Genomic DNA, 20,445 nt, shown 5'->3' with positions numbered 1-20,445 from the left:
TTTCTGCTTTTTTCATTTTAAATGTCCATCTTTACTTGCTAATGTTTATGCTTCTTAAAATCTGTATTACTCTTTGATCCGACAACCTTGAAAAATTATGCTTTTTCAATCAAAATTATATTATAAATTCTATCCTCATTTTTTTTTCCAGATAAGAACTATGTCCATCTAATATTAGCCTTGGTGATACTAATCACTGTAAAGTTCTTGGTGATGTATACTTCTAAAACAACCCCATCACCACCAGCAACAATATATTTTTTTCTCTCTTGTTTCTGGAAAAATAAAATTAGCTTTTAAGTTGATATTTATAAACAAGTGTGTCATTGGTTGTGAAATGGAGATTCATTTTTCCCTGGACCTAGTAAAAAATTATTTCTCCTTTTCTTATAAACTATAACTATATTTCCAGCTATTTCTTTATGCCTCCAGAAATTTAGTATTTCTTTTGTGATAGAGAAATTCCCTGTTAAATTAAAATTTCATCTAGTATGGTAAATTTTAGGTTTCTTCTTAACATGTGAACAAGAGGCAGAGGTAATATTTAATGTTAACTATAAAATCAGTTTCCAGGTAAGGACGTAAATTTGTTGGAAGAGGAAAACTTTCCTCAATACTAACAGTTACCTTCTCAAGAAGCATGAAATTGAAGCTTGTTTGCTTTTAAAAATTATAATACATGCCTCAAATTATTATAGATAATAGTAGATAATACGAAGTTGAGATCTCATAATACTGTACACCATTTACTTTGTTTATTTTTCTTTTAAGGGTCCAAAAGGTGAAGCAGTTGGATCTATAACTCAGCCCTTACCTAGCAGTTATTTAATCATCCGAGCCACTTCAGAGTCAGATGGTAAATACAAGTGATGGATTGGATTTTGGTCCTCATTTTTATGGGTTTATTTTATATATCACTTCATTTTCCTCTGGGGAAATGTGTCTTCAGGCTGGAATTTGCAGCAGAGGTATTATAATCATAAATTGCTTAGGACAGTAAATATATCATTAACTTGGCTAACAAACAGGGAAATCAGATGGGAAGGAAGCATTATATAATTGAATGATAAATTAGCAGCCTCGAGTTTTCTTCTTCATCTTTTTTTCCTTGTTTTTTAGGACCACATCTGGTGGCATATGGAAATTCCTAGGCTCTAGGGATCAAGTCAGAGCTGCAGCTGCCTGCCTATACCACAGCCATAGCAACATGGGATCCAAGCCACCACTGTGACCAGCACCACAGCTCATGACAACCAGATCCTTAACCCACTGAGTGAGGCCAGGGATTGAACCCACATCCTCATGGATACTAGCCGGGTTTGTAACCCACTGAGCCACAACAAGACCTCCTTTTCTCCATCTTTTATTGACATATTAATGCCTTGTTGACTTAGTTAGTATTCTCTGTGATAACACATTAAGTTTTGTCATTTTAGAAATACATTTAATACTGTTTCTATTTTATCATTAAACGTTAACATAAGACATTGTATACACTATTTTGATTTTTTTTTTTTTTTTTTTTCTCTTTTTGGCTGCGCCATGGCATATGGAGTTCCCAGGCCAGGGATCAGATCCAAGCTGGAGTTGTGGCCTATGCTGCAGCTGCTGCAACACCGGACCCTTATTCCACCATGCCAGGCCGGGGATCAAACCTGCATCCCAGGCCTCTAGAGATACCACCAATCCCTCTTGCCCCACAACAAGAACGCCTGATTTTTTTTTATATGGGACATTCAAATACAAACTTCTGTACTTTATTACTTAATAATTACTGAAGCAAATATAGGTAGAGTATAACTTATATGAAAGCAAGGTAACTTTAAAACCTTAATAATTGATGATGTAATTTTTTCTTCATTTTTATGTTTTACAGTTTATACTAGCTTAGCCTAGGGAATTGTATAATCTTTTAAAGTTTACTTTTACCAGATGATTATTTTTTTAATTAAAATATCAAGAGTTCCTGTCGTGGCTCAGCAGAAACTAATCTGACTAGTAACCAGGAAGATGCAGGTTTGATCCCTGACCTTACTCTGTGGGTTAAGGATTTGGTGTTGCTGTGGCTGTGGCGTAGACCAGCAGCTACAGCTCCATTTTGACCCCTAGCCTGGGAACCTCCATATGCCGAGGGTGCGGCCCTTAAAAGACAAAAAAAAAAAAAATCATAAACGTGAGTTTTCATTATGAAATTGAATTATTTGGCTGGTATTTCTAAAGTATCTTGAAATAAATACATATGACATTGAAGAGCAACTAACTTTTTTTTCTGCTGATACTGTTCTAAATTTTAATTTTAAAAATAAAGTTATTAATGTTTCTGCTAACTAATATGGCAGTTAATAACAGTATTGTACAGGTATTTTTCTGACTTAAAATTTTCCATACGTGTAAGCAGAATGGATGCTAGCCATGGGATAGATGTCCAGTCAATAACAAAATATTTTAGATAGTTTATTTATAGTAGAAACATAATCCCTTTAGTGTATTTTATGTACTTTGTTTATCTTCAAGTTATACTATGCGTTAATGTTCAAAGATTTTAAAAATAAAGTACATTTATTTTAGGTCAGGTATATTTTTTAATGTACATAGTGCTATGTATTTACCAGTGATTTCTAGGTATTTAAAATGTAAAAAGCACTTGCTAAACTTGAAAAATTGCTTTAAGAAACCCTGGCAGGACTTTATGTTCAAGTTAACTTTTACAGTCCATGTTTCTGAGAGCAATAATAACTGTTTAAAAGTTAGCGGTGTTGGAGTTCCTGTCGTGGCTCAGTGGTTAACGAATCTGACTAGGAACCATGAGGTTGCGGGTTCGATCCCTGGCCTTGCTCAGTGGGTTAAGGACCCAGCGTTGCCATGAGCTGTGGTATAGGTTGCAGACGCTGCTCGAATCCTGCGTTGCTGTGGCTCTGGTGTAGGCCCATGGGTATAGCTCTGATTCGACCCCTAGCTTGAGAACCTCCATATGCTGTGGGAGCGGCCCCAGAAATGGCAAAAAGACAAAATAAATAAATGAAAGTTAGCAGTGTTAAGATACATGCTAGTTTTTCTAGTTTCTTGAATTATATTCTGTGTTCTTCTAGGAAGGTGCTGGATGGATGCTTTGGAGTTGGCTTTGAAATGTTCTAGTCTTCTTAAACGTACAATGATCAGGGAAGGAAAGGAACATGACTTGAGCATCTCATCAGACAGCACACATGTGACTTTGTATGGCTTATTACGTGCTAACAATCTCCACAGTGGTGACAACTTCCAGTAAGTAGATGTACTCACTAATCTGGTGATTACTTTTGAGACTATGTTACTCACTAGGTTACTTGGCAGGCCTAAAATTTTTGTAGTGTATCTAGGATTGAAACTTGGCTGTCTTCTTCCCATTATACAGCCTATGGCCTGGTTTAAAATTTGTTTAGTTGCTATAGGGAGGTGTAAAAAGTTATTTCTTTGATTCCAGCTTTGTTCTTTGCTAAATACAACCATGCTAACTACCTTGTCTTTCTGAGTGTGTTCACTCCATTAAGAATGATTTCTAGTCCTCCTTGCTCTTTCCTTTCCTCATACTCCTGCGTTTTCTTCAAGGCTAAATCTCAATCTCAAATATTATATCATATGTCAAGCCTTTCCTGCCTCATAAAAATGAAATGTAATCTGTTCTTTTATTGCTGTTCAACAGCACTTTTTTTTTTTTTTTTTTATAATGGGACTTATTCTACCTGGTATTTGTGGAATTCTCCTATTATATTATGTTTCAGTTAGGAACCATATCCTGTTTGTGTCTTTTTTTTCCTTGAAGCATTTCATTATAGTTAATACTAAAAAAGTTTTTCGCCAGGAAAATGAAAAGGTCCTTTGTTGGAGGTTCAGAGGTTTGTGGAGGTTCAGATCTCTTCTGTTGCCTTGCAGGAAAAATAGACTTCCCCTTTTGCCCCCTTGCTCCAGCTCTCAGCTTCTCTGCAGCTACTTATTTCTATCAGTATTGAGTTACCTTCCTCAAAGTTAGACTGCTCCTCTCCTTGCCTCCGTGTAACCTGAGCTGAACTTTTTTTTCTATCCTTTTGTTTGACTCTTTTTCTTTATTCTTTTTTAAAGCTGCCATTACCTAACCTTTTAAATCCTTTATTTGCAGGTATAATCTGGATCTTTATCTTACTCCAGTATAGGAGTCTTAATGGGATAGGATTGGAGGGGGTAGTTTGCTACTGATACCGGAATAGGTTTTTGTTGGGGCCTCTTCCCCTGGTATTATTGAATACCAGGTAATTCTTAAATGCTCTTGTTTGGGGATCTTAAAAATTCATCTGCTTCACATATTTACTAATTAAAAATTTTTGACCCTCTTTTCTATGTAAGATAAATATACTTTTCTGTATAATTCACTGAATTGTGAGTAGGGAGATGAATCAGATATGATCCTAAATTTGAATCCAGTGTAATAGCTTACTTTGTGATCCTAGAGAGATGTTTGTTTTGTTTTGTTTGAAACCTCTAAAAATAACAGGCAGCTATAAATAGTGGAAAGAAAAGAATGAAACAAACAATGGAAGAAGAGATGTCTTATAGTAATAAGATCAGGAGAATTTAGAGTATGAAAACTAATATCCAGCTAGGGAATCAAGGAGAGGATTGATATAACCTATTTTACTGTTAGGTAGAATCAATGTATCAACATGTTCATTTGGCTGTATGACAGAAAATTAGCTAGAAACTGATCATGCAGAGATGAGCAGGGATGGGAACCTACCTCAGAGACTTAGAATCTGCTTGGCTGTAAGAGACAGGAAATGGGTGAGGTTTAAAAAAGATTATCAAGTTTTAATCTTTAGTGTGTGGAAAGATGATGGTAAAAATTTTTAAGAAGACCATGTTTGGGAGATGATAATTTATTAAATATTGGACATGCAGTGGTCCCAGGACATATAGATGATGTCAGTCAAACATTTAAAAACATGGGTCTAAAGTTTATTCTTGCATGCATGGGAAATCGTCACATAGAAAGGATGATGACATCTTGAAATTGAATAGCTTGCCAAAGGGGAGAGAGGATAAAACAAAATAAAAGAAAATAAAAAATCAGGTTGTGAGAGGGTTAAAGAGAGACTAGATGGTAAGTAAGCAAAGAGAGCAATTTTAGACTACTTTTTTAAAAATACATGATTGTAAAGGAAAAGAAAGAATAATATATTGTAAACATGAATTTCTTTTAGAAGATCTCTGATTAAAATCAGAACATAAGATTTTAGAAAAATAGAGACTAAGGAATCAAATAGGACTGCTTTGTTCTATTACCTCAACATTGTTAAAGTATCAATTATATATAGTGGCACCATGTATTCATTTTTAAAATACTTAAATTTTTTATACCATATAAAACCCACAGATACTTTCTTAAATAAGTTTCTTTTAAAAGTTTTTGATTCTATAAGTGATTTTTTTAAAAAATTGTTTCCTTTTTGTACAAATCAGTAACCCTGATCTCGTAATTAAGAATAAGTTTGGGTATAGCAACTTAACAATTTTAGGCTGTAGGTTCATTTCCTTAAGTTGAAGTGTCCATTGCCAATTCTCCCTGGATTTTTTTTTTTTTAAGAGTAAACCTATCAGTCAAATATTAAATCAATATAATTATCTCATACATTTTCTCCTTTTGTTTTTGGACTTATTTTGGGGACTTTGGAGACCTTTCTAGGTAGAAAGTTATAATTCATTTGCATTCACTTGAAAATCTGATGGTCTTGACTTGAAGTTTTCCTTCAAACCAGAAGTGATAGGTTGATTCAAGTGATGATGTTTGTAAAACTAAGAAAAGAAATCTAACAAGAGATAATCTAAAATTATGTCTTTGGCAGATTTTAGAACCAAAGAATAAAGAAGCAAAGAGCTCAGAGTGTCATTGTCATCGTTTAATGTTTCCCAGGTTTTAATTTAATTTCTTGGTGCCTCCATTTACTAACCTATGAAATGAGAATGATCATTTTAATCAACTCAATTTTAATCAACTCATAGGGTTATTTTATGATTAAAAGTTAACCACTTAGAATGGTACCCAACCATATTTATTCTCAGTAAATATTACATATTATTCTAATTTATAAATTAAATATTCTTAACCTCCTTTATTCTTCCTCTTAATTCTTTCCCTTAAGGTTAAATGATAGTGAAATTGAACGACAGCACTTTAAGGACCAAGATATGTATTCTGATAAATCTGATAAAGAAAATGATCAAGAGCATGATGAGTCTGACAATGAGGGAATGGGGAAAAGTGAAGAAAGTGACACAGATACATCAGAAAGGCAGGATGACTCATATATTGAACCTGAGCCTGTTGAGCCTTTAAAGGAGACTACCTACACTGAACAAAGCCATGAAGAACTTGGAGAGGTAAAAGTTTGTAACTTTCAGAGATTTGGGTTTTCCAATTCTTAGAAATTTACAGATGAAATGAAGACATTTGTTTGACCTATCGCTTATTTTCCTGAAGGACAATAGTATTTGTATTAAACCTGTTTCTTTTGAAAAGTTGCATACGTATGAAATACATCAAGATTTATGCACAACTAAACATACACTCACACAAATGCCAATATATTCTATTAAATTTCTTTTTTTTTAAGTTTTATTGAGGTACAGATAATTGACAGTCTTGTGATGATTTTTGCTATACAACAAAGTGATTCAGTTATACATATACACACGTCCATTTTTTTTCAGGTTCTTTTCCCATATAGATTGTCACCGAATATTGGGTAGAGTTCCCTGTGCTATACAGCAGTTTGCCATTGTATTCCATTAAATTTAAAGTTTACATTTTCTTCAGATTTGTTTTTGAAATAAGATACTCCTTTGATTTCCTTGGTGGCTCAGTGAGCTAAGGATCTGGCGTTGTCACTATTGAAACTCTGGTTACTGCTGTGGCATAGGTTTGATCTCTGGCCTGGAAACTTCTGCATGCTTCAGACACAGCCAGAAAACACAAAAGATATCCCTTGATGTTATTTCTAGGTTCAAAGTAAATTTCAAGGAAACATGAATTTATAGCTTTCTTGTTATTGCTAGTGCATGGAAGTAAACAGTATAAAATAATAGAGTAGGATGTTTTTTAATGGATTATTCAAATAAATCATTCACATTAATGTCTCTTGCAGCTATCCTTTTACTGAATTTTACTTATTACCTAACTGGATTATTTTCACATTTTAAGAAACTTGGAATAGTACTATAAAGAATTCATATTTTCAGTATTAGCTTATATATCTGTGTGTCTGAAATAAATATCGTATTTCAGTATTTTGTGTTAATTGCTATAGGCAGGTGAGGCTTCTCAAACAGAAACTGTCTCTGAAGAAAACAAAAGCCTTATATGGACTCTGCTGAAACAAGTACGTCCTGGCATGGACCTGTCCAGGGTGGTTCTGCCTACCTTTATTTTGGAACCTCGTTCTTTCCTGGATAAACTTTCAGATTACTACTATCATGCAGATTTCCTATCTGAGTAAGTAGATTCTCATTTCTTAAAATAAAAAATAATTTATGGTTTAAGAGATTTTTCAGGGTGCTAATTTCAGTTATGCCTTACAAAAGCAGGCTCTAGGGAGTTTCCCTTGTGGCTCAATGAAAATGATTCCGACTAGGATCCATGAGGATGCAGGTTTAATTCCTGGCTTCACTCAGTAAGTTAACGATCTGGTTATGTGAGCTGTGGTGTAGGTCACAGAGACGGCTCGGATCTGACATTGCTGTGGCTGTGGCGTAGGCCAGCAGCTGAGGTTCTGATTCGATTTTTAGCCTGGGAACTTCCCTATGCCACAGGTGTGGCCCCAAAAAGCAAAAAATAAAAATTAAAAAATTAAAAATAAATAAATAAAAGCAGGCTCTAATGAGATACACTCTCTCTTTTCCACCACTTCCATAGTTGAACATAAGAAGTGTATTTAATGCTTCGTTGTGATGTTTCCATTTATGAGGTTCAATGGAGAGATCACAAGCTTGAGGAAGACAGGAATTCTGCTCCTGCCTTGACAGTGCTGCCATCACAGGCTCTCTGACCTAACACAGGGAGAGGTGGTTGGCATTCTTTGTTCTCCCCCACCTAAGCCCTCATTCAGGTCCTGTCCTGGGGCCTGTGCTTTTGTTTGTGCTTATCCTCTCTGCCTGCAGTGAGGCATATGCAGCTTATAACAGACCTCATGTCCTGCCAACTTCTGGCTCATGGCATAAATCCCCACTGTCATCTTTACTTTTCTTCTTGCCAGCCAGTCCTGGGTGTAATTCCGAAGATGACAGGCATAAAGGAGGTGGTAGAGGAGCTTCCCACCTCTTTTCCAGCAGTTTCTTAGAGGACCATACCCTTCCAGGTTTCATCTGCTGCCCCATTCCAGCAGCAGTTTCAAGGCACTGTGTTTTCTTAGATAACTAGCTTCTGGCCTATGACCTGATTTTTAGATTTTTCGTCAATATCTGTATTCAGTTTATTAGTTGCATTAATGAATATTGCAAAAAAAATAAGCTTATTTAGAGGATACCTTATAAACTGTGGGAGATTTTTGCAAATTAAGTAATAAATGAAGCGTTAATCTCTTTAAAATAAAAAAGGCTCTTAGGCATTGAATGAAAATGCTTAACAACCTAATAGAAAAAGGAATGAAGGAAAATGACCAAACAGTTCAAAAAGTAATAGAAACAATCCTTAAACATTTAAACTTTACTCAAAATAAGAAAGGTACAAATTCAGACCATAGTAAGATCTGTTCAGCTATCACATTGACCAAAAATTCAATTTGGTTGGAATACCAGAATATCCCATTTCTGTTTTCTTTTATCTGTGTAGAAACTTATTTCACTCAGAATATGAGGCAGGTTCCTATGAATCACAGATCTTGAGAGATGATCATTTTCCCAAAGGGAAAGCTTGCTCTTCTGTAAACAAACACTGTTGCCAAACTTGTGTGAGGCAGCAGGTGCTTACAGAATGCTGCTGGGTGATAAAAACTAGGTTGAGCAGACCCTGGCAGTATTTACCAAAATTATAGATGCATTCAGTCCTTTGATCCAATAATCCTGCTTCTGGGAATAACTCCTACAGATGCAACTCCACATATGCAAAATGACATATATACAAGATTGTTGCAGCAGGATTGAGGAGCCTTGTTTAAGAGAGTTTCCAGAAACTGCATAAGCAAAGACCTGGGCAATATATCAAAGAATATAAAAAATAGGGAGAAGCGTAACCAGATTATTAAAAATGATTCCTGCAAACCAATTTGTGTGGTTGTTTTTGCCATCTATTTTAAATATGAATTATACTTTCCAGTCACATCTCATATTCAGTTGTTGACTTAATGTGAGGGAGAATTTATCATATATTTTATAAAATTTTTGCATATGTCATTTTGATTTTAGGGCTGCTCTTGAAGAAAATCCTTATTTCCGTTTGAAGAAAGTAGTAAAATGGTATTTGTCAGGATTCTATAAAAAGCCAAAGGTAATGTTTATGTTTTACTTTCATTAGCTTTATATGTGTTCTTTATTTTTATGTTATCTTTAGATTATTTATTAATAATTACATTATAGGACCTCTTTGAGTTAGCAAAATTGAAAAATACTTGATTATTTAGACCTATGCTTGTGACTATTAAAGTCATTTAATTTTATTTTGTGTCACTACTATGAAATTTTATAAGGATAATTCCCAGGTAACACAGTTAAATCTGTCTTGACTGGCTTAAGTTAGTACTTTGAATCTTCCTTGTTTATAATTTGGAACTTGGATGTTTTTTACCAGGGACTGAAGAAACCTTACAATCCTATACTTGGTGAGACTTTCCGTTGTTTGTGGATTCATCCCAGAACAAACAGCAAAACTTTCTATATTGCTGAACAGGTACTAGAAATGCATGTTATAGAAACAGAACTGATTTGGAAGTTACTGGGATATTTTTATATAAAATATTAACTCAATAAACTCACTGGTTTTTTTAATTAAAGTATAGTTGATTTATAATGTTGTGCCAATTTTAAACTCACTGTTGATTAACCTTTCTTATTAGTGAACATACGGTAAGTATTTAACTTCTTTGTACTGACCACTATTAAATACCATACCCTTAAGTTACATACTCTGTTACAGTCATGGAATCCTGTGATCAAAAATAAATCTTTATTTTTCTTGCTCTGTCCCATTTTTTTTTTCTTTTTTTTTTTTTGGACCAAATACTTCAGTGGTCCCTCAGTTCCTAAATCAAATTTATACCCATTTCTCTGACATTCAGGGTCCTCCATATCTTTCTAAATTTATCCTGATTACATGCCTTTCTGCCTCTGTACATTCACATTTAGATAACCTATATTATACTTTTTTGCCTCGGCATTTTAAATTTAATTCTCCCACCCTGTTATTTCTTCCCAGCCATTCTTCATCTAAACAAACCCAGATTTGCTTTTCTTGCATATACAGAGTGTAAGAAAGATGAGAAGACCATGTGTTATTTGAAAAACCTTCTTCTTCCCAAGAGTTTGATATACCCCTCAGATTGAAACCACCTATCTATATTAACTTTTTAAAAATTAGTAATTATGCTATCTTGCATTTTCACAGGAATTCTTTACTAAGTTAAGCTTTAGAAGTGTTTAATTAATTTTAATTTATCCCATTTCAGAAAACATAAGATGTATACATATTAAAATATTAATTATTAAAATAACATTTGTAAAAGCTTTTGTTTCCTATAGTCTGTTCAGTAATCTACATGAAGAATAGACACTGTATTAGTTATCTGTTGCTATATAACAAATTAAAAACTTAATGATTATCTCAGACAGTGAGGTTCATGAATCTGAGAGCTGTTTAGCTGGGTGGTTCTGACTACAGATCTCTCAAGAGGTTTAGGTCAAGATGTCAGCCAGCTTTGGAGTTCCTGTTGTGGCTCAGCAGTAACAAATCCAACTAGTATCCATGAGGATGCAGGTTTGATCCCTGGCCTCGCTTAGTGGGTTAAGGATCCAGGGTTGCTGTGAACTGTAGTGTAGGTCACAAACACGGCTCGGATCCTGTTTTGCTGTGGCTGTGGCTCTGGTGTAGGCCAGCAGCTAGAGCTCCAATTCAGCCCCTAGCCTAGGAACTTCCATATGCTGTGAGTGCAGTCCTAAAAAGAAAAAAAAATAATTAAAAAAAAAAAAAAAGATGTCTGCCAGCTTTGCATTCATCTGAAGGCTTACCTGGGCTGGAGGATTCTTCTTCCAAGCTCATCACATGGCTTTTGATAAAAGGACATGGCTCAGATCCCTTGTTGCTGTGGCTCTGGCACAGGCCAGAAGCTACTGCTCCAATTAGACCCCTAGCCTGGGAACCTCTGTATGCCGCAGGTGCGGCCCTAGAAAAGACAAAAAAAAAAAAAAAGACTATAACTTTTGATAATAGCACAGTAATATGATTTTATTATTATATTTTATGTTTTTTCTTGTGTTCAATAGGTGTCTCATCATCCACCAATATCTGCCTTTTATGTTAGTAACCGAAAAGATGGATTTTGCCTTAGTGGTAGTATCCTGGCTAAGTCCAAGTTCTATGGTGAGTTTACCCTTGCTTCAATCTATAACCTTTTCTGGTAGAAAGTATTTCCTGGTGAGCTTTTATAGAGACAGTGTCTTGGGCTGTCTGAAGTAAGGAATTTATAAGTCATTTTAAGTATCATCTTGACTCGGATAATGACCTTTCTTTTGTTGTTTTTCTTTGCCCATGCATAAGTAGAGGTATGACTCAGTTTATATGTGTTCATCACATATGTATAAATTCACCAAATATCACTTAATCAAAGACAGAATAGTAATTGTCTGCTATAGCTAGCCATTTTAGTTTAGCATAATGTGTTTCTTTTGCCTTTTGGTTCTACTAAAGTGTTTTGTTTCATCCCATTGTATCTGAGGGGATGATCTTTTTATTTTAGTCTTTGAGTAGAGAAAGGAAGAATCCGCATACAGTTAGAATTCTTCGTCCAGGATCAATCAGTAATGATATTTAACTTTGGATCAAATAGCATACTAATAAAAAACAAGGGGAAATTTAAAAAATTGGTTACAGTAGGAAACCCTTAGTCTAAAACCCGTGACAATTCAAACAAATATCATTCCTTGATGATTGCTTTGTTTGAGTTTTGGGTTTGCTCTTTTTTGTAGTTTTATATTTTGCTTGTTTCAGAGGGTGATCATTTTCTCTGAAGGTTACATATATGTGGGTTGTTCCCTGCTCACTGCACCTTCCATCCAGCCATGCTTATTCTCTGACTATAGTGTAACTGGTTTTTGTGAATGTGTGTGCTGCCCTCGTAGAATTTTTGAGTACCAGGTAATTGGCTACTTTCTAGGCTTACTTTGGCAGTGACCTTCTTTTTTTCTGTGTTATAGTATGTAATTGGATATGTCAGAAGTATATCTTCCTTTATAATTTGAAAGGATTTACTAAATTTAGACTTTGTAGAGTAACTTCCTCACTTCTTTTGTTATTGACTTGCTCATCTAGAAACTTCTTGCTAGGAGAGTCTGATAGGAGAGTCTGATTTATATTGTTTTAGGATTTAGTTCATTTTCTTGAGTCTAAATTAAGCTAGATTTAAAGACATCTGGGCAGTAGTCTTTTGACATTTTGATGTACTAAACTATTAGTTTTTCCTTGTTTTTTGCTTTTTATGTCTTGGTTAGAAAACCCTTTTTCACTGCAGCTCATATAATAAAATTCACTTACATATTTTAAACTTTTGTGCTTCCATTGCTCTTTAGTTTGCCTGAAATTTATTTCTATAAATATAGTGGAGTGATGCAAGATACAACTTTCTTTTCTCAAATGCCAGTTAATTTTCTTAGGATCTGGTTTATTTGTCACTGGTTTTTAATGTCATTATTTTCTATTTCAAGGGCTCTCTTTTCTGATTTATTTATCTTTTTCTCTTGTACCACTAAGTCTTTGCCCTTAGAACTATTTATTTTTAAATGTCTTTCTGATATTCCATAGATTATATAAAATATGTATTGCTATGGGTTGGATAATTTATCATTTGAGAGAAGCATTCTTGTTTTACAAATAGTATCCATAAACTTCAATTTCATAATAAAAGTATTAGTTAAAATTTTGGAATCCTAAACCCCAGTCCTGACTTAGTAAATCAAAATCACTGGATTCAAGAATATGCATTTTTACAATCTCCTCAGATAATTCTATAATGTACACCAAAATTTGAAATAGCTTATGATATAATATTAAGTGAAAAGCAGAGTGCATATATGCACTGAGTCAACTCTGCTTTAAAACATGCATACATTCTTATAAAGGAAAAAAGATGCAAGGAATTATATCAAGATTTCATGATTGGGAGTTCCCATTGTGGCGCAGTGGTTAACGAATCCGACTAGGAACCACGAGGTTGCAGGTTCGATCCCTGCCCTTGCTCAGTGGGTTAACGATCCAGCATTGCCGTGAGCTGTGGTGTAGGTTGCAGACGCTGCTCGGATCCTGCATTGCTGTGGCTCTGGTGTAGGCCAGCGACTTCAGCTCCGATTAGACCCCTAGCCTGGGAACCTCCATATGCTGTGGGAGTGGCCCAAGAAATGGCAAAAAGACAAAAAATTAATTAATTAATTAATTAATTAATAAAAATAAAAATTAAAAATAGGAGTTCCCGTTGTGGCGCAGTGGTTAATGAATCCGACTAGGAACATGAGGTTGCGGGTTCGGTCCCTGCCCTTGCTCAGTGGGTTAACGATCCGGCGTTGCCGTGAGCTGTGGTGTAGGTTGCAGACGCGGCTCGGATCCCGCGTTGCTGTGGCTCTGGTGTAGGCCGGTGGCTACAGCTGCGATTCAACCCCTAGCCTGGGAACCTCCATATGCCGCGGGAGTGGCCCAAGAAATAGCAACAACAACAGCAGCAAAAGACAAAAGACACAAAAAAAAAAAAAATTAAAAATTAAAAAATAATGTATTGGGATATAAAAAATAAATATATATTAAAAAAAAGATTTCGTGATTGACCCGAATAATGGAAGTATGGGTAATTATGTTTGGAGTTTTCAACTTTCCCACAAAGAGCAAGTATTTCCTGTAAAGTAAGGAAACATTCAGTTATTTTAAGATATATCATGGTTATAAATACTATATAATAAAAAAGAAGTGATTTTATGATATACCAATATGTGTATAAAGTTGGAGACAAAAGATCTTATGTGGTTTTGTTGTGTTGCAAGTGTGTTTGGACAATAATGACTGAATAAGGTCCTACTAGACCAGTCCTTCTCTGGACATCTGGCCCTAATAAAAAAAACCAGCTACCTAAAGACATTAAAGAGAGAGAAGTTGCAGGCAAATTCTGTGGGAGGTCCACAGTCATAGGACAGAAATTATATAGAATGAATCCCCATTTTCATGGCTTTCAGTCTCAGGTCAGCTATAGTTAGCAGGGTAAACTGGTGGAAACACTGTAGCCTTTTTGGCCTGGGGAACCAAACACTAAATTTGGAGAATCCATAGTCACTGGACAGAGAATAGGAACCTCAAAACAGGGGATCCCAAATTCTCTCTTCCCACATCTGACTAAATCCAGAACAAAACTACCACCTCCCCCAAAAAAACCATTTTGTGATTATAATTCAAATCCAACCCAATAATTGTCTCCTAAGACAAAGAAGTAACTCATTAGATCTAGCAATCCCTTTCGTGGACATATATCCAGACAAAACTTTAATTCAAAAAGATGCATGCACCCCTATGTTCATTGCAGTGCTATTCACAATAGTAAAGACCTGTAAACAACCTAAATGTCCATTGACAGATGAGTGGATTAAGATGTGGTACATATAAACAATGGAATACTACTTAGCCATAAAAAAGACAAACTAATATCATTGCAGCAACATGGATGGACCTAGAGATACGCATATTAAATGAAGTAAGCCAGAAAGAAAAAGATAAATACCGTATGATATCATTTATTTCTGGAATCTAAAATATGATGTAGATGATCCTGTCTACAGAACAGAAACAGATCATGGCCAAGGAGAGGAGACTTGTGGTTCCCAGCGGTGCATGGGGAGGGAGGGAGATGGACGGGCAGTTTAGGGTTTTTGGATGCAAAATGTTATATTTGGAATGGATGGGCAATGGGGCCCTACTGTCTAGCACAGGGACTGTGTGTGGTTGGGTCACTTTGCTGTACAACAGAAATTGAAGAAACATTGTAAATTAACTATACTTTAATGAAATAAATAGAAAATATGTATATATATATATATATATATATACACACACATAGGTAATAACACACACTCAAGGATATATTAAAAAGATATGTTTAAAAGATGACATATCATGGTCAAATGGGGTTTATCTTGAGAATACAAGGTTGGTATATCATCTGAAAATCAGTATAGTTCATATTAATAGAATAAAGGAAATCATATTATTTTAATAGATTCAGAAAAAACACTTGACAAATTAAATACCCATTCCTGATAAAAGTTCTCAACAGACTACGACTAGATTAAAGGTATCTATGAAAACTAAATAGCCAACTTAATAACCTAAAGTGAAAATTAAGTAATTTTTACTTAAAATCAGGTACAAGACAAGCATATTTACTCTCACTACTTTTGTATGAAATTTTTTTAGAAGTCCTCGCCAGTGCAGTAGACAAGTTAAAGGAAAAGGATATAGATTAGAAAGGGAGAGATTAGACTACATACCTGATCTATATAGAAAATCTTCAAAAATATACCAAAAAACTGCTAGAACTAATGAGTGAATTTAGTAAGGTTGCAGGATACATGGTCAAAATACAAAAATCTATTTTATTTCTATATACCAGAAATGAACCCTTGCAGAATGAAATTTAAAAAAACAACTCAGATTACAACAGTGTCTTTAAAATAAAATATTTAGGAGTAAATTTAATGAAAAATGTGTAAGACCTGTACACTGAAAACTGTAAAACATTGCTGAGGAAAATTAAAGAAGACTTAGGTAAATGGAGAGATACACTATGTTCATACATTAAATTTTTCAGTATTGTTAAAGTGGCATGAAAAGTTGATACAACAGCATGGATGACTCTGAAAAATATTTTGTTAAATGAAAGAAGTCAGACATAGTAAACTATGTATTCTATGATGCCATCTATACAAAATTCTAAAATAAGTAAAACTGTAGTGATAGAAACCAGACCAGTTTCCTGGGGCTGGAGGAAAGGATTGACTGTCATGGAGCAAAGGGGTACTTTAAAGGAGTCATGGAAGGTTCTATATCTAGATTGTGGGGATGGTGGTTACATGACAATTGCTAAGACTATCGAAATGCACACTTGAGGGTCACTTATTGTATATAAATCATACTTCTATAAAACTGGTAATGGGGGAAAGAAAAAAATATATGGAAGAAAGGTAGAAGAAAATATCCTGAAATTTTATCATCAATTGCATTTTGGTAGGTTATGCATATTTTAAGTTTTTTCTAAATTATCTGTAGTATGTCAGTTATAGGTATTTAAAGCTTGGGATGCAACTAAGTGAGGTGTCTTACAGATAAATAATATTTTTATTCACAAAAGGATATATTAAGCTATACAGCAAAACTGTTTTATTGCATGTTCTACATGTTTAAAATTTCTCTTATACAATAAGCACACAGAATACCTTTCAAAAGTACTTGTTTTGTAAAAACAGGAATATGGATTGAATATGTTTTTAGTATAAGATAAATATATGTTTGGACACATTGAGAGTGAGACTTTTTAAAAATTTTTTTATTGTACTCAATTTACAATGTTCTGTCGATTTCTGCTGTATGGCAAAGTGACCCAGTTATTTTTATATATATAAATATATATATATAAATATATACACACATACATATATGTACACACATACACACACATACACACATATATATATTATTTTTCTCATATTATCTTCCATCACGTTCTGTCACAGGTGATTGGATATTGTTCCCTGTGCGATACAGCAGGACCCCATTGCTTATCTATTCTAAATGTAATAGTTTGCATCTACTAACCCCAAACTCCAAAGTCTGTCCTACTCCTTCCCCCTCCCCCATGGCAACCACAAGTCTGCTTTCCATGTCTGTGAGTCTGTTTCTGTTCTTAGATAGATTCATCTGTGCCATATTTTACATTCCATATATAAGTGACAAAATACGGTATTTGTCTTTCTCTTTCTGACTTACTTTACTTAATATGAAAATCTCTAGTTTGTATGTTGCTGCAAATGACATTATTTCATTCTTTTTGTGGCTGTGTAGTATTCCATTTTGAATATGTACCACAGCTTCTTAATCCATTCATCTGTTGATGGACATTTAGATTGTTTCCATGTCTTGACTGTTGTGAATGGCACTGCAGTGAACATAGGGATGCACACATCTTTTTGAAAGTTTTGTCTAGATATATGTCCAGGAATGGGATTGCTGGATCATATGGTAGTTCTATACTTCGTTTTCTGAGGACCCTCCATAGAATAAGACATTTTTAAGACATTCCAGTGTAGATATCTGGTAGGTGTCCTAAATACATTTTGTTTTAAATTGGTTGAATTATTTTTGTGAAACTTAATAAACAATATTTATTTCAGGAAACTCATTATCTGCAATATTAGAAGGAGAAGCACGGTTAACTTTCTTGAATAGAGGTGAAGATTATGTAATGACAATGCCATATGCTCATTGTAAAGGTAAATATTTTCCACACCTGAGTTAGGTTTTCCTTAAACCTTCTTTTTAAGTAAGTGTATATGACTATAATTTGTTATGTTTTGAGATTGCGGGAGTCAGCTGTTTGTTTGAAAATGTCCTCGTTTTACAGATATTTAAGATCTTTGTTATCATCTGAATATTTCTATGGTAAATTAGCTCACCCACAATGGGCTTTTTGTGATACATACTTTAGTTTGAAGAGGTTGATTCATAATTATGTAATTTCATTTGCTTTATCTGCAAGTTTTAAAGTTTGAAGAAACTGCCTATTATTTCAGAATCCTTAAAAGTGGTTTACTTCTTCCTGCACCACCACGCCTTTTAAAATTTATAATTTATTGATTTTCAGTGTACTAAGTTCTTTAAAATTTTTCTTTTTTGGCAGTTTCTTAAAAATTAATGTTTCCCCCATTATTTAGTATATAGATAAAGATATTAATTAATAACTATCATTTACAACAGGCCAGGCATTCAACTGTTCTGTGCACTTTACATTAATAAACTCATTTAATCCTTCTAGCAGCCCTATAAAGTGGGTAATATTATCCCTGTTTTACGGATGAGGAAAATGAGGCACAAAGAGTTTATTTTGCCTGAGGTCACACAGCTGTGCAGTCTGTACAACTGTGTATAACATCATCATCTTAAACACTCAGTGTGGTCATTATTGGTACCCTCCCTTCCAACCCATTTCTTAAAAATAATTTTTTAGGGTAATTGTCCTCTATTTTAGGAGCTGGTTCATGAAAACATAGAAATTATTTAATATGGCCTCATTTCACAGATGAAAAAACTGGGAGGGTTAAGAATCTTATCTAAAGTCAAACCAGCTAGTTAGTAAGAATACAGAGACTAAACTCTTAGGCTTCTTAATCCTCATCCACTGCACCATGAAGCTACCTAAATACTAATTACAAGAGTGCCAATTTGTGGCCTCAGGCTAGCTAATTTTTAGAGCTTCATGTGTGATTCTTGAAATAGGCATGAAGTGAAATATCTAAAAACATGAATTGAGGAGTTCCCGTCATGGCTTGGTGGTAACGAACCTGACTAGTATCAAATGATTCAAGGACTTGGGTTTGATCCCTGGCATTGCTCAGTGGGTTAGTTAGGGATCCAGTGTTGCCACGAGCTATGGTGTAGGTCGTAGATGCAGCTCAGATCTGGCATTGCTGTGCTGTGTGGTGTAGGCCGGCAGCTACAGCTCCGCTTCGACTCCTACCTTACCTGGAAACTTCCATTTACTGTAAGTGGGTGTGGCTCTAAAATTCAAAAATAAAATTAAAAAATGAAAATATTTTTAAATTTTATATAATTTGGAATAAGAAAAATGATACTTTATTTAGATGGCTACCTAATGCCATACCCAAACATCAACAGGAAAATTTTTTTTTCATAGAAGTGTTTTTATTGCATGGAAAAAAGAAGAGATTATAACCTTGTGAATGAGCATAAGAAATTATTTTCTAGGGAATTCCCCTTGTGGCTCAGCAGTTAACGAACCCAACTAGAATCCATGAGGATGCGGGTTTGATCCCTGGCCTCGCTCAGTGGGTTAAGGATCCGGCATTGCCATGAGCTGTGGTGTAGATTGCAGATGAGGCTCGGATCCCAAGATGCTGTGGCATAGGCCAGCAGCTGTAGCTCCAATTAGACCCCTCGCCTGAGAACTTCCATATGCCACAAGTGCAGCCCTAAAAAGCAAAAGAAAAAAGAAAAAACATTATTTTCTACCTTTGTGTATTTTCTAAGATGCGTTCCCTAAATCACTAGCTCAAACTGTTTTATAAAATAATTCCAGCATTCCCTTCATGGCTCAGAGGTTAACAAACCTGGCTAGGATCCATGAAGGTGTGGGTTTGATCCCTGGCCTCACTCAGTGGATTAAGGCTCTGGCTTTGCCATGAGCTGTGGTGTAGGTTGCAGACTTGGCTTGGATCTGGTGTAGCTGTGGCTGTGGTTGTGCCCGGCAGCTCTAGCTCTGATTTGACGCCTCCCCTGGGAACTTCCATATGCTACGGGTGTGGCCCTAAAAAGCCAAAAAAAAAAGAATTCCTTAGCCAAGTAAGTATGAGGAACATTGCATAGCCTGTTCCTCTCTTAGAAATTAACATTGTGCATTTGCATATTAAAGGCTGCCTTAAGAATCTAGTCTAGTTTAGAGGGCATATGCTGGGTGAAATAAGATGAAAACAAATCCTGTATATAACTTATATGTGGAATCTAAAAAATACAACCATCTAGTAAATATAACAAAAAAGAAGCAGACTCACAGATACAGAGACTGAACTAGTTACCAGTTTGGGGGGGGGGGGCGGTCACAAACTGTTGGCTGTAAGATAGACTCAAGGATGTAGTGTACAACATAGGAGATATAGCTAATTTAATAATAATAAATGGAAAGTAATCTTTAAAAATTATATGACATTTAAAAAAAATTTTAATCCTAACGGAAACATTGAGTTGCAAAATCAAATTGAAGGAAGATATGTATAATATGATTATATGCAAAATGAAGCTATATATTTATATGTATACATAGTAAAAATATACAAACTATGAGACTGATAAACATTGGGGGGGAAAAAGAGTTTAGTCCAAGAACAAACACACACACACACACACACACACACACACACACACACACACACACACACACACAGCCTGTGTAACTCATAAAACATATTTTCCCCAAC

At 34.9% G+C, this 20,445-nt stretch overlaps 1 protein-coding gene across 10 annotated transcripts in view; it reads left to right on the top strand.

Annotated features, from left to right (window-relative positions):
* Positions 1-20,445, top strand: part of OSBPL8 (oxysterol binding protein like 8) — a 176,312-nt gene that overhangs the window by 134,142 nt on the left and 21,725 nt on the right. For 9 of the 10 annotated variants that reach the window (XM_013988328.3, XM_005655647.4, XM_021092052.2 and 6 more), the window contains 8 exons: positions 772-856; positions 3,090-3,261; positions 6,150-6,387; positions 7,314-7,498; positions 9,406-9,487; positions 9,788-9,886; positions 11,476-11,572; positions 17,629-17,727. In XM_013988328.3, the coding sequence (XP_013843782.1) occupies positions 772-856; positions 3,090-3,261; positions 6,150-6,387; positions 7,314-7,498; positions 9,406-9,487; positions 9,788-9,886; positions 11,476-11,572; positions 17,629-17,727 (1,057 nt within the window). Of the gene's footprint in view, positions 1-771; positions 857-3,089; positions 3,262-6,149; positions 6,388-7,313; positions 7,499-9,405; positions 9,488-9,787; positions 9,887-11,475; positions 13,546-13,845; positions 13,967-17,628; positions 17,728-20,445 lie in introns of those variants that run through there. The other variant, XR_014845422.1, reaches the window with a different exon arrangement.

Source organism: Sus scrofa, chromosome 5, assembly GCF_054392235.1.
Source record: "Sus scrofa isolate SSC_HxYL_T2T_F1_AM1 chromosome 5, Sscrofa_HxYL_maternal_Yorkshire_Landrace_v2.0, whole genome shotgun sequence".
In the NCBI taxonomy this organism is placed as follows: domain Eukaryota; kingdom Metazoa; phylum Chordata; class Mammalia; order Artiodactyla; family Suidae; genus Sus; species Sus scrofa.
Note: the sequence above shows the minus strand (reverse complement) of the source record. Positions and strands in the feature narration are given on the sequence as shown.